This window comes from Pocillopora damicornis, chromosome 4, assembly GCF_964200805.1.
Source record: "Pocillopora damicornis chromosome 4, jaPocDami1.2, whole genome shotgun sequence".
NCBI lineage: Eukaryota > Metazoa > Cnidaria > Anthozoa > Scleractinia > Pocilloporidae > Pocillopora > Pocillopora damicornis.
The window spans coordinates 843,384-858,447 of NC_142673.1; the positions used below are offsets into that span (position 1 = coordinate 843,384).

The 15,064-nt window shown below is 37.3% G+C and overlaps 1 protein-coding gene across 2 annotated transcripts; it reads left to right on the forward strand.

Moving 5' to 3' along the window:
- Positions 1-183: 183 nt before the first annotated feature.
- LOC113672672 (peptidyl-glycine alpha-amidating monooxygenase A) lies at positions 184-14,779 on the forward strand. 2 transcript variants are annotated; one of them, XM_027188994.2, is made up of 20 exons: positions 184-652; positions 2,000-2,054; positions 2,470-2,572; positions 3,116-3,213; positions 4,256-4,327; positions 4,456-4,510; positions 6,761-6,825; positions 7,627-7,710; positions 7,847-7,923; positions 8,226-8,276; positions 8,547-8,599; positions 9,218-9,414; positions 11,058-11,247; positions 11,588-11,701; positions 12,096-12,168; positions 12,277-12,419; positions 12,542-12,627; positions 12,879-13,058; positions 13,167-13,270; positions 13,755-14,779. In XM_027188994.2, the coding sequence occupies exons 1-20, from the start codon at positions 455-457 to the stop codon at positions 13,863-13,865; spliced, it is 2,109 nt and encodes a 702-aa protein (XP_027044795.2). In that variant the 5' UTR covers positions 184-454; the 3' UTR covers positions 13,866-14,779. The 2 variants fall into 2 exon arrangements, with proteins under 2 accessions (XP_027044795.2, XP_027044794.2); XM_027188993.2 differs by lacking the exon at positions 6,761-6,825 and adding an exon at positions 5,108-5,175 and having other exon boundaries at positions 200-652.
- Positions 14,780-15,064: the final 285 nt, after the last annotated feature.

Below are 15,064 nucleotides of genomic sequence, written 5' to 3' on the forward strand. Positions count from 1 at the left end.
CCAAACGATTTCAATAATTTCTTTTTTAAAGAGTTTTGATTTCAAATTCCAACGAAGAAACCATAATTGTGATATTTTACTGCGATCAAAACACTTCGATATTTCCCTAGCAAGCTGATTATCGCGCTCATCATCTGTTACAGGTGAAAACTCTTGAACAATGGACCAATCACAGGTCTGTCTGCTAAATATTTTTTCCGCTTCACTACATCACTTCGCGATGAGAGATCGCATACATAACTAACAAAGAAAGAAGGGGGTACATTGGCGGGTGTTTCGTTGATCACAAATTAATAAACAGAGAATTGCTCTGTTTCTCTTTTCATATTAGAAGAAGATATGTTGTGAGACATCAAGGGAATATAACGCGCTGTTGGATTCTACGGTGTTGTACGGTAGTTACGAACGGAATCGAACGGTTGTAATTTTTGAATCCCTGTTCTTCAAGATCAACATGATCGGGAGCTTCGCCTCTGTTTTCTTGTGGACCGTTTCGTTTATAACGATGTCCATCTCCTACGGAGACTACGATGAACAGTTGAGAAGTTATTACGATAACCTGTACCAAAGATCTTCTGTCAAAAAGCAACAAAGTGACGGCAAGTCTTCAGGAATTGTGAAACTCGTTATGCCTGGCGTTCATCCAACTAAGGTTAGCAGTACTTTCTCTAAGTATCCCTTTTACAGATAATTTTTTCAGCTCTTCGAGCTTATATATGTGGGAATTATATTCGAAAAACGTATAAATATTTTTGTATAACATAACATAGTTGAAAACGAGCGCGAAAGATTTATCTTTCGGGAAGAAGAGATCAATCTATCCCCAGTTTTTTTATCGACTCATCCGACCGCCTCTGTTCTTCCACAGTTCAGTTATTCCTAATCAACTGGTTTCGATGGGCGGCTAATTATTTTTTTACATATTCCGCCTCATTATACTCGTAGGAAAGTAAATCCAGAGCTTTCCACACGTTTTTTCGCCTGAAATTTTCTCTGATTTTATAGGAGAACCTAAAGAGGAAATCATAGGGTCAAAGGGTTTTGTAAACGTCAAGATCGTGTTTCGAAGTTTTATTCATGTTTGTGTGCCAAATTTAGTTGCTCGAAAGTGCAAATCGTACGCAAAAGCTTAATAGAGAACTATTTGAAGCTTCGATGTATGTGAGTACAACAGTTTCTCCATTTTAACCTAATGGTTTGAATTTCAACAAGGGGAATATAAAAATTGAGGAGATGTTTGTCCAACGAATTTGACAGTCAGCCACAGGCATATTGATAAGCTAAGCTTTTTATGTGATGTCAATTATATTCCACTCGATTTGCATAATAATTTTCCGAACAGCTGTTTCCCTTTGTTAATTCTTGGGTGGGCGATTCTTTTTATTTTTTGAACCCACTTGATCCACAAATGGAAAGAGAAAAAAATATATACAAGTTAAATACGTTAGATAAACAGTGAATTCGAATGAATGGTTTATTTTTTGTTTAAAAAATCCAGCGAATTTCATCTCTGCATTTGAAAAAGTGACTATCAATCGAAAACACAATTAAAATTTTATACTTCCGTCATGCAATCGGAGATCACAATAACTAAAATACTGGCTAAAAGCGAAGGAACTGTATAACATCATGTTTGCTTGCTTTATTTGGTGGAAAAGCCCTACACAAATTTCACCAAAGTTATACATATTATTTTACATATCATATCAATAACTTTATGCGAGTCTTTACCAGTTCAACTTCTGTGACATTTACATAGGTTGAATTTGTGCCTTTTACGAAAAATCATTTTTATAAATGGATGGTGTTCTCCTAGAGATAAAAGAGATTATTCCTTCCCAGAGATGTGAATTGATCAATTTTAATTTTTCTGGTAAATTCTTGAATTTACCAGAATGAAACATTTTATAGAGATGTTTATCAATCATTCAATCCCTCAGTAAATGCAACAGAAGCTGCAGTTTTAGAGTTCAATACATACAATTCAATTACTTTACAGCATGATTCCTACCTTTGTACTGCTGTGGATCTTAGGAACAAGAAAGCATACATAGGTAATATGTTTCCTATAAATTTTACTTTTGTATAACCAAGACCAATTATTTGATGAAAAGAAATTAAGCAGAAACAAAATGTGAGATTCAAATTGAAAACTCTTAATATGAGTTTCCAAGTTCCAAAACAATATTGGTGCTTTATCAGTTGTTGTGGATGAATACAAAAGACAGGAAATTGGGCATTTGGTTATAAATAAGAAGTGCTGTAATGTTGGAGGATGATACCACAGCTAAAGGAATGTAACTCTAACAGGGAGCAGTTAGCAGACAAGCATATAACTCTTATGTCAACTGTGCATGGGTTACAATCTTGTAGTGTTAGAACGTAGTTGTGCAACCATGTAATTATAAACACCTTTGTTCATAGCTGAGCAACAATTCAAGCAACAGCTTTTTTTATAATTCATTTCAGCTGGGTTTGAACCTCATGCTGAAATGCACACAGCACATCACATGTTATTGTTTGGATGTCCAACACCAGGGGAAAATGCTTTAGCAAGTGAAGGGAAATATTGGTATGTCAAAGAAAAGTATTACTCAAATGTTGATATGCTACAGGGAATAAAAATTCCTACAGCCAAAATTTAGTAAATTAATGACACATGACTTTCATCATAGGAGAGAACATTGATTGAAAGATTTTTTTTTTGTTCCCATGAACACTCTGATTCTGATAAAATAACCCTGTTTGGACGATTTATTTAGCCCAATTACTTTTTCTCACATCACCAATCTGACAAGAAGAGCTTTTACATGAGAATTGATTAATTAAAAGTGTTTTGAGGTTCTTGCTCTTTGTTCAAGTCGTATTATGTGAAAAATGTTGTTGTGCAAATTAAACTGATTGAACATTAATTAATAGATAAATAAATAAGTAAAGATTTTATGCAGTGGTCTATTTATATTCTTTATAAAAAACTTAGTTCAATGTTTCAATGTTGCAGTGAATAGTGCAGCGATATTACAGAACAGGCTGTCAACAATAGATGAATGTTGATTATTGATTGAATGAATGCATTAATATTTACTTACTTACAGGTAAGTTGTTTTTGTTTTAGGAACTGTGGGGATATGGGATCTGGTGTATGTAAAGGCAGTGGAGAGAGAATATTGTATGCTTGGGGAAGAAATGCTCCTGTGTTGAAGCTTCCAAAGGGTAAGGCAGGAAAATAAGTTGTTACTGTAGTCATCATCATCATCCTCATCATTGTGAACATTGATGAGATCTTCATATGGGTGGTGGAGCATTTTGAAACACAAAGTGGGGGGGGAAGTCATCACTCACCATGCCTCACCAAAGGCAGACCTCTACTTAAGTATCCCAAAATGACCTTTGCATAGTTATTTAACACAGGAAAATCTCTTTACCTTCTAATCAAGCAGCAATGTCCAGTGTGTCAACCATCTATTTTTCTTTGAGAAAATACATTGAAAAATGTAGCTGTTACATGTAAGCTTGCAATAGTTTTTTGCAGGGAATAGGCCATTTTACAGTTGTGTACTTAGTTGCCAAGCCTTTGATTTGAGGCTGAAGGTGACCTGGTTGTGATAGAGACCAGCATCTAGTTAGCATGATAACAAAGTAATTTGCATTTGAAAAGCAGCAAGGTTGTATCATAACAAGGTCATCCTTAGCCTCACTCCTGTTCAAAGGCTTGGCAACCAAGCATGCAATTGTACAAAGGACTATTGTAGGGTCTGTGCCCCCCTTATTTCTAGTTTTCCCGTTCCTTTTGCTCTCTATCTCTTATTTTTCACCATCACCTTATGGCCTTCTGTAATACAACTGGCGTGTCAATTGCTTTGAATTCATAACCATTTGTCGACCAAGGTGTGATATACTTCATTTGAACTCAGAAAGATCAAAATGAAAATGACAGTCTGACTGATAAAAATGAGGGCACTGAACATACATGTGTACAAAACCTCTACACCTTAACAACAGTATGCATTTTCTCCATACTGTTCTCTATACATTTTCTAAAGTGATGACAAGGTGAATTTGTTCAACAATCAAGAGCTTGTTTGGTTGGTGATAATTTCCTCATGACCTTAATGTTAGACTCTGGGGTGATAATGTAGGGACAGCAATATTAATAATTAACCCTTCAACTACTTAGGGGTTTAAGGGTTAATTTTTTTGTTAAAAGTCATACAACTACTGTAGGCTTAAAAAATTATTGTTGTTGATTTTGTAGATGTTGCCTTTGAAGTGGGTGGCAATTATCTTGTACTTCAAGTTCATTATGGAAAGGTGGACAACTTTGTTGGTGAGTTGTGTAATAAGTGGCCATTCCTTTTCCCCTCTGACAGGGATTGAAGGTCAACAAACACTTTTCCATTTTTAAAAAATGTCTTATTAGGGTGCATCTGAATTATATGCTTCAATTTTTCACAGCCAATCCTAGTCTTAAAGATTACTCAGGGGTGGACCTACAAACAACAAGAGTCCAGTGAGTATTTTTATTTGTTACTTTCTATGCTCAAGGTATTGCAGGAATCAGGGCAGGGTGACACTGAAAATTCAGCTTTTAAACTAGCTGCACGTACACTTTAAAACCTGTTTTTGTCATGGAATGATAATCACCAACTGCGTGGGTAAGAAGTCTTGGTGCTGTTAGTTAGTTTAAGTACCGATAGCTAGATAACACAAATATGTGCTGCATTTAAGGTAAATGAGTTGATATATTTTTTAAATGCCTTTATAAGATTAATTCCCTTCCTTCCATGAGTGTGTCTTTCCATCTTCTTCTTTTCCTTCATTTTTGTTTTTTTTTTAACCTCCTCTCTTGGCTCTTTTTCTCCCTACCCCCTCCTCCCTCCTTCTCTCCCTTTTTCTCACTTACCCCCCCTCCCTCCTTCTCTCCCTTTTTCTCACTTACCCCCTTGTCTTTCTCACAGTGTACATCATCCTCCCATTTTAGTTTCTATCACTTTTCTCCACACTGGCTTCCTTCCCTCTTTCCTTTTGTTCACTTTTTTGCCACTGTGTCTTGTAAGGAACAAGTCACAAATAAAACAGATTCCCTTGCTCCTCCTGCTACATGTAGGCCGCAGTACAAGGCTGGCATCAAGATCCTGGCTGTTAGTTGGTCCCTTGTCCCACCCAAAAAACAAGGTTGAAATTATGAATTAATTAATAGCATGATTTTGAGTGCAATTTGGTGTTAATAAGCACAAGTTAATTTTTCAAAGACAACAAAATTGCACAAGCCGGTAGGGCAAGTGCAATTGGTGGTCTGTGAAAAATTTACAAGTGCTTATTAACACTAACTTGCTAAAGAAATCATGTTATTACTTGTCAATAATGTACATGAAAAACATCACAGAAAGTCAGGATAGACAAAATTTTGAAAGGTTGCACATGCTTTTTGTAATTTGCACTTGTGTTACATGAGAATGCACTTGTTTTTTAGCCAATCAGAAGAAGGTAATTTTTTCATGTACATCATTATCAATGTATTCTGAATGATAGCATAAAATCAGTTACTATGAAACAATTTAACAATTTTTAAACTGACAGTTTAAGAGAAAATATTCTTAACAACTTAAAAGTATAAATTTTGATTTTCAGAGATTAAATCAGACAGTAAAACTCAGGTTTTCAAAGTAAAAATTTCATTTTTCTTGAACATCAATTGTATAACTTGCCTAATGCCCACTTCTTTTCTTTGACTGAATGGACTAAATGGTTTTCTGAGAGTAAATGTTGTTTGAGCATAACATAAACTAAAAGGCCAAATTTTCAAAAGTATATTCAAATGAAGAACAGATAATTTAACTATACCATATAAAAAAAGGTCCTAAAATCTAAATTGCAGTAGTGCGTATTTAATTAATAAATGAGTTTTCATCCTGCTGGCAAATTTTCCATTCAATTTTCCCATGTGAAGTTAGTTACTCCAGGTATAAGAGAGGATTTTACTGTTAAATCCACATTTTCTTTAGTGATTACACTGTCCTTCAAAGAAGTCTGAAACCTAAACGTAGCTTATCAGCCAGAATGGATTGGCTGTGTGTTAGCAGGATATTCTTTACTTCAATCTTAATGATTTTTTTTTTGTTTCTGACAAAAATGAGACCTGCAATCTCCTCTACAATAAAACTGATAAACACTCACCCATTCACTCATTCAAATCGCCTGCATCTTTTTTAATGTTAGTTAATGGCTGAATAATGGCTGAACAATGGTCTTGGGCAATGCAAGCAATTTGTCCTTCTGGTCTAAAATAATCTTTCCTCTGTTAGCCAGTTAGTTAGTTTTTGTGATTTTGCTTGTAGTTCTTAGCTTTCTTGCTGTTATTACTATTTGTTTGAATGTGGCATTGTTATATTTGTAAGAAAGGACAGTTTCTCCTCCTATCATGACTGGTTCTGTGAAATAGCATGATAAATCATACTGGGGCTGATTGAAGTCACAACTGAACATAATTCATCTTAAATCCACTGGAACACTTGATGTAAATGCAAGTATTTTCTGTGACAACTTCCCTGACCCTGACAGTGATCCTGATCTCAGCCATGCATGACATCACTCAGGCAGTAATCCCCTCTTTTTTCATTTTGTTCCAAGATCTCTGTGGCAAAACTTGTTCTAAAGTGAGGTAAAATCCTCATGTGCTGACACATCTATGATAATAAGCCCAATTGTTCTTTGATCTTTAAATTCCATTCTCACAGTTTTGTTTCTCTCCTCATCACAGACCTAGTCATTTGGCTGCGATATTTCTTTTAGCTTCTGGTGGAACTATTCCTGCAAATGAGAAAGGTTGATTGATGTTGTTTATCTTATTATCCAAACTTTTTGAGTGTATGCAACTTGACCAATTGAACACACGCATTTACATTGTATGAAAAAAAAACACCAACAACAACAACAACATCAACAACTGATATTGCCGTTCATCGCCTGACAAGCCTAAACAACCACTGAAACGATTGTTACACGAACTGTACTCTGTACGCTTAACTGACAACAAACTCTTGACTTGACTCTGATGATGACTTCCACTTAGTTTGTCAAAACATCCATCACTACCCACGACATCATTCCTTTCATGACTACCCTCACTCAGACGATCAGGCTACACAATCACACAAAATGATTGTTGCTGCTACTTAACTTCTGACATCAAAGTTGTTTAGGCATTATACATCAGCCAACGAGAAGGTCGATTAGAATTAACTTACTGGAAGGTTGCACTGATAAAGTACAGTAACCGTTTACGAAATTATTGCCAATCTCGGGCTCCCAATTCATATAGTCACATTGCAATAAACCCTGTAACCAAAGCCATACAAGACAGGCACGGTTGGCTGAAGTAATCCTGCAAGTGAATAGTTGTCATTGCTAGAAAATGTACTATTTTCAATAATATTCTGAGCTGAACTGTAAATGATTTCAACTAAAGCATTTGGCAAGTTATACACAGACGATCTTTAGTTGACATGTACCTTTTCTTTCTATAATTTCTTTATTCTACCATTTGGTGACCGCTCCATTAATTTTTTAAGCGTTGTAAATCATCGTCTCTGCGTCTTTGACATTTACTCTTTATTTTTAATTTAGCCTGGCATTTAGACACTGGATGTGGTTACCGCTATGGACCCGACCTACACCCTTTTGCTTTCCGGGTCCACGCCCATTCTCTTGGTAAGCTTGACTTAAGTCATTGTGAGACTGTTTACTTTACGGAGTTCTCAAATTGAAGAATGATGCGGTAATTGTTTACGAACGCAGGTTTATTTCACAGAGTATTTATATGTTTTTCATTGTGAAATCGTTATAGGGAGTGTTATTACTGGCTACAGAATACGTGATGGAAAATGGACTCTCATAGGGAAAGGAGATCCACAGCGGCCGCAGGTGGGGTAACATTTGAGCACCTTTTTGCAAATCAGAGATTAGTGACCATCCACCATCACAAAAACAACTAAACCAAAACCAAAAATGAAAGCTTGATAGATACGACAACCCTTTTTCTTGCATGACACATTTTCAGTTTTGATTTGAGGCACTTCATTGAAATGATTTTTATTCTTGTTCTTTTATTATTCTTTTACGCTAGGCGTTGAATTCATGTAAACAACTGACAGGATGTAGTGCAAAGTTTCTTGGCATTTCCTAGAGTATTCTGGCCCTAATATATTTTTTTGATTATTTTTCAGGCGTTTTACCCACTGGATAAAGATGTGGATATAAAAAGTGGGGATTCTATGGTAATAAAAACTTGACTTTTTTCTTCTTCCCTGAAGTGTTGTGTTCCCAGTTTGGTTTCGAGCATCGTTGTCGTATTGTGGTGTCTCCATTAATTGTCTTGCATTCCATCTCTTTCATTGCGCACTTTCTTTCTAGTTTCACAAATGTCTGTTTTAGTCCTGTGCGTCTCGTAGGTGACCCATGCCTCAGGGTTTTTTCCTCGTGAAACTTGTAATAGAAGCCGAGTTTATTTTCCCTGATATCCAATATTTAATACTCTCAATCGCCAGGCTGCCCGATGCACTTACAATTCAACCCAGAGAGACCATGTAACATATATCGGGTATGTTTACAATTTTACTATCAGAAGTCATAAACATGTAACTTATTACGATATCAATACATTATCCTACAAACTGGTGACGAGAGTCGACATAAATTTCAAACATAATCTTGACAGAACAGCAAATTCTGTTACCTTAGAGCGCATTTCGATTGAGTGTCGTAAAACCAAACAGCCAATTAGAGGAAAGGAAAATAACACGACGAGAAAATGAGAATTATAGGTAAAAGTAAGCAGACCGCTCAAAGCGTGGGAAAACGCGTGTGACGCAGGTGCGACTGGCTTTGGTTTTTAAATCTGATTGGTTATGAGGATGGTGCGAGTACTCAACTGGACCAATTACAGAGCTTACAAAAGTAAAACCAATGTGATCCTTAATTTGTTTCACAACTCGATTGAAAATTGCCCTACAAGGAAATTAATAGTTGCCTGAAGGGAGAAATTATGGGCAGATGTCGTTAACATGAAAATGATATTTCATTCTTTTTCAAATGCAACCCATTTTCACTTGAAAAGTTTGGCACTTAGCCGCATTAAGCTGTATTCCAAAACCATAGTTGTGTTTCTCTCACTTAAGTTACAGCTTAATTTTTTTAAGCTATGCCTCATTTTTTGCAGAGCAACTATGAAGGACGAAATGTGTAATTTTTACATGATGTACTGGTATGACCCAAAACTGAATGACTTGGGAGGTGTCAGTGTCGAAGACATGTGTCGGATTATTGACGAGAGACAGCTCGACTTCCCGTCAGACTCTGATGTCCCGTTACCAGGCAGTGGACCAAAAATGGAGATGAAAAGAAACCTTGGCGAAAGTAGGTGGTTCATTCAATGAAACTGTAACTATTGTTTTACGGGAAACGATCACTTGAATTCAACTTGGGAGTATCAGTCAGTCACATACAGGTTTTTTTTTCTTTTTTTTCATAAAGCCTCTTCTAGCAGTGGGTTTGGCCATATGCGGGATTTTTGTGGTTGTTAACGGGTTTCGATTTCAAGTCGTTTTCAAAAGGCTTAGAATCGTCTGGGTGAAATTTCCTGTAGGTTACAGGTTATCTCGAGTTTTCTCGGAATCTTTCAGGTTTTACACGGGTGGTTTCGGGTTCTATGCGGAAGGGTTCGATGGCGCTTTCCTCTTTTTCCTGTTTCATCTCATCTTTTCTGCGCGCTTGACTCTGCTGCTATCACTTTCATCTTTCTGACCGCGAAATCCCTCTCGTTGTCGAGCTAAACAAAGCGCTGATTTTTTTTTTTGTTTCGTTTCTTTTAATCGCAGGCCAGCTTTGATGAAAGTGATAAGCGTTGAAAGATGCGATCTGATGACAGAACTGGTTGGAAAAATGTTTCAATGGAAGATATTAATAAAAGATGTCATCCAAAAAATAGATAAGAAGAGTTCAACGAATTCAATTAGAAACGCCAATAATTTTCACGGTTAAAGTAACCGACAAAATATTTCTACACTAAGCGCGGTGTATTTATTTAAATGTTTAGCCCAGTGAAAGTAAAATAATAAACTATGTTTTAACTTTTTGACACCAATGGCTTGTTATAACTTCTTTTGAAGTTCAATTGCATCTCGATAAAGAATAAAGTTATTTTTTAAAGCATGATCAGCAGATCTCAGTTTTTGTTTGTTTTTGTTTTTTTTTTTCGTGATCATGATGTTGTTATCACATCTTGCCTTGTTTTCTATGATGTATTTAGCGAAATAGGTATCAGTTAACGTCACAATCAACATTTCCAGATTCAAGAATTGTCATTTTTTCTATTTGCATTCTACCCAATCCTTTACCTGAAAGTGTTGGTACTCTCAGAGACAAGTCCCCCCCCCCTCCCTTGTGCAATTCCTCCCCTTCCCCCTCCGTTAATCCCTTTTCACACGGTTGGTCCTTGGTTAAATTACTTTAATTCTGATTGTAAAGTCAAAGGTGGCCGAAAGATGAGAAGATAAAATCAAAGAGATCAACTAGATCTAAACTACCTGAGAATAATGTCTGCGTTGTTAATTAGGTTAAGGAGGTGAAGATGGGCTTAACTCTCCTCTTCATAGATGGCGAGTAGTAACGGGTGCCTTAAACTAGGTGATTATAAATTATCTTGCGATCTCACTTTTTCTTCTTATCAGTGTATGTCTTTCGAGAAGCGGGTAGCAATAATTTTAATCTTATCTATCTAATGCTGAATGTTTAAAAATAGTATTTTGTAACTTTCCAGGGTGGATGTGGATTGGTTTTGGTGATTTCTGCCATTTTTTCTATATTTGAGAGACACCAGATCTTGCTTCGCGCGGCTAGTGTTGAACGATGAAGGTGCTCAAGGTTATAACGTTAATCGTATAACAGTGTGGCTAATCGTATAACACTGTGGGTCTGTGAATTGTAACTTCTTCGGTTACATTCATTAAATCTGTAAACCAGAGTAGCATCAAACCATGTCTGATTGTGACTTATTTCAGGATTCTGCGCACCGAATTGCGATGAAGAGAGTTCGCCTTTGCTACTTAAAGAAGATCAGAGTTGGCAAGGAAATAAGCTGGCTGACGTTATGAGACGGTCGAGTAAACTTGGTCAAGTTACTGCCGTCGACATTGATTCGGAAGGAAAAGTGCTCATATTCCATCGAGCATCAAGAAAATGGCAAGCTGAGTAAGTGTCTACATCACGTCTGGTTTTACCCTTTAACTCCTAGGAATGAATAGTATCTAATTTCTCCTTACAATATCATCCCGGAATCAAACATTAAGATCACGAGAATAATGACCACCCACAAAAGAAGGTCTCGATCGTTAAAACAAATTCTCCTTGTCAGCCCCTTAAGAAATCGAAAGAAATGTACAGAGAACAGTATGGAGAATATGCATACTGATGTTAGGGTGCACAGGGTGAAAGCGCCGTAAAGATAACTCGGCGCATTTTTCATTGTTTTCCAAGCCGTGCCTCAAATCCTACTAAAAGACCTTTTTTAACAAGTGTTTTCTGGTTGCAGTTCGTTCGATGAGCACAATATCTTCTCCGCTACAAGTGATCCCATCCCAGAATCGACTGTGATGAAGTTGGATCCACAAACAGGGGAAGTTATTGACAGCTGGGGAGAACGAATGTAAATGTCTTACTTTGCTGGTGGTCTATATGTTATGAACGCACACTCTACCTCCCACTCTTTCTCCAATTCCGTACCACCTAGTCCTCCCTTCTCGTTCCCCATTTAACTGCTTATGCTCCCGCTTCAGTTCTGTACTCCCTGCACTTCCTCCTTCCAGTTGCAAAAATTCTCATTTCCTCCTTTAATTCTTAGCTCCCTACTTCCTGTTTGCCGTTTACCCTCGTTGTATTCTGGTGCCCTCTCTTTCTCCTACCGTGCCTTCCCGTAATTCCTCATTCCCTCCCCCTCTTTTCCGCTCTGTCCCCTCCCGCCTCTATCGTCCTGCCTTCCTCCCACACCCATTCTTCTTATCTACACCCATTTCTTAAACTTCTCGTTTTCTCCTATCCAGGTTCTTTATGCCTCATGGGCTGACCATCGATCAAAAGGGCAACATTTGGTTAACAGATGTAGCCATGCATCAGGTTGGTAATAAACTCTTGGCCGCGGAACTGTTTTATGTAAATATGTCTTCAATTCTCGCTTCAATTTTTCCCATATGGGTTTCCTAGAATGTCTGTTAATTTTGACAGGTATTTAAGTTTCCTCCGGGAGAGAAAAAGCGAGCCTCACTGACACTAGGAACACAGTTTGTCCCGGGGAATGATGAAAATCATTTCTGTAAACCAACCGACGTCGCTGTCGACTCAGAGGGGAATATCTTTGTTTCTGACGGGTAAACTATGACGTTCTTGTGGTGTTTCGAATTGTCTGCTCTTGGCGTTGCTTTTGTTGTTAGAGTGTCGTTCAGTTTCCTATATAATATTTCCTGATTCCGTGTTTTTTCTTACATTTCAGATACTGTAATAATCGGGTCATAAAGTTTTCCCCTGATGGCAAGAAAGTACTTTTGATGATAACGAATGAAAAATTACAAGGGCTTGGTGGGTCAACTCTCTTATCTAAAGACCTCTAAACGATTGTCCAAGTGGTAGTTCTTTACATTTACGTCCAGTCTTTGTGTTTAAGCGTTTGAAATGTTTCGTGTTATGAATAGTCGTAAATTATTTCAAATCTGATCGATTCCCTTTCACCTTTACCTAGTTCAAAGACTTGATCTTGAAGAACATATCTTGCAAGTGCTTTCATGGGATAAAAGGGAAACATCAGTGATCCTTGGTCTCCTTTCTTTCAGTTCCAAGTAATTTTGAGATCCCTCACAGCTTGTCCCTGGACGAGAAGAACCGTCGGTTGTTTGTAGCCGACAGAGAAAACAGCCGAGTGCTACAGTTTGACTCTGTTAACGGTCATCTCGTTCGCGAAATCAAAGCATTTGGGGAAAGAGCTTTTGCCGTACACTATCATCCTGAGCAAGGTATGCACATAGAATTTACTTTCATCCATTTATTATTAACAAGATATTAATTAATATACACTGTTTAAGACATGCAGCTATGTAAACAACTATCTTAAATTTTTCCAGGTGGTGTGTTACATGTGGTCAACGGCCCTTCTTTCTCTGAAGCCCAGGGCTTCACGTTCATTTTGAACAAAGGCAGCGTATTACAGCACTGGGAACCAGCCTTGGTAAGCATGTAGTGCGAAGGATAGGAGGAGTTTCATGAACATTAAATTTCAGCTAAGTAAACCCCTACGCGTGCTACTTTTGTGATTGGAAATTTCTTAAAATCTTGCGCACGCATTGTGCCTAGTTGTTTGTTGAACAAGAGTAACGCGGCAGTGTGGATGTGCCTGCAATACAGCTGCAAACGCATTTTCTAAGTAGAATTGTGTATGTCCGATTGGACGGTTATTTTCTGGGCTTGATGGTTAACCAAATTTTCTTAGCTATGGTGTTACGCTTTGCACGATTTGCGAGCTCCGCTAAAATATAACTTCAACTGTGTGAAGATTGGGTCGGTCTTATTGCCGGGGGATAACTTGCGATGGACTTGTATTCACTTTAATCTTTAAGTGCTCAGGAAACCGGAAGAAGTTCCGGCTGGGTTGACTTTTTTTTTCACTCAACTAAACGTTTTGTACTTATTGCGTAATCGACCTGTAATTTTAGGGTTTCTCACAACCTCATGATGTCACTTCAAGTCAAGATGGTGCTGTGTACGTAGCAGACATTGGCAGCAACACAGTTTGGAAATTTAAGCGACATGTCACCAGTCAATAATACCATAACAAAAGTATTACGCAGTTTTTATTTCAAAATTATTTTTGGTCACAATTGTTAATTTGTTAAGAAAAGAAAATTTACGGTCTCCCAACAACAATGTTATGTAGTCTCTCAAGAGTTACTGACGTGTTGATGTTTTTTTGTTTTGGTAATAATTGAAGCTCCTTAGGTGCTCATGGAAAAGAGGGGGTTGGGGAGGGGTAGAGGTATAAGGGGGGGGGGGGGGGAACAACCTGCCGGCGGGTAAAAATTACTCAACATGTCATGTGCGATGCCACTTCCCCCACCTCTCTTAGGTTGTGATTGGTCTATTGGTCATTACGAAATTTAAGTTATTAAAAATGGTGCTGTGTCGAGTGGCACCCTGTTCATTTACACGCGCTTGTTTTCTTTCGCATACAGTTTCACTTGCACTTTTCCTCTCCTTTCTCTTATTTCTTCCTTCCTTTTCTTCTTATGTTTGTCACATTATTGTTGAATCGCTGAAGTCAAGATTTATTGTTACTTTTTCGTTTGTTTTCATACTCATTACACTTCAAGCGAATTTTATGTTAAAAGAAACGAATGTAGATTATATTTGAAGTTAAATTAAGAAGGTAAATCGTAAGAGAGAATTTTAAGTTAAATAAAGAAAATTTTGTGAATTCTAAGAATTCAAATGCATCACAAGAATTCAAATCTGTATTCAGATCATTTTACTAAATCAGATACTTTCTCGTCCCCAGAGCCATTTAGTTTCACCCAGTCCCCCTTTAAAATATCTCGTGACCAAAGTAAACGGGGACTTTGGGATTGTATCACGAAATACGTGGCATTTCAGACCACTGCATCTCACTAAATTGCCATTACTTAAATGTTGTAAAACGAGGTTCTACGTAAAAATTGAAAAATAAAACTCACCAAAAACTTGATGGTACGTATGGTTGATTATTAGACGTTTGATACGAGCATTTCCAAACTTTAACCCGTTAACTCTTAGAAGTGATTAACATGAAACTTCTCTTTATGATATCCATACATCAGCAAACGGGTAATGAGATTATTTGAACTTATCAGGCAAAAGCTGCTATCTTAGGAAAGGAGGAAATGCGTAGCAGCTAGAGGAGAGAATTAACAGTCAGATCTTGGGAGTGAAAGAGTTAATTGTCTTTGTGGTGTCCCCACTGTGGTGTTATTTCCTTCGAGATAGACCAGAT

What these genes read in the sequence shown, in the direction of transcription:
- LOC113672672 (XM_027188993.2), top strand. Translation starts at nt 455, where the DNA reads ATGATCGGGAGCTTCGCCTCTGTTTTCTTGTGGACCGTTTCGTTTATA. An exon ending in CTACAAACAACAAGAGTCCA is followed by an intron (nt 4,511 to 5,107) that starts GTGAGTATTTTT and finishes TGCTACATGTAG; the next exon opens with GCCGCAGTACAAGGCTGGCA. An exon ending in GGTCCACGCCCATTCTCTTG is followed by an intron (nt 7,711 to 7,846) that starts GTAAGCTTGACT and finishes AAATCGTTATAG; the next exon opens with GGAGTGTTATTACTGGCTAC.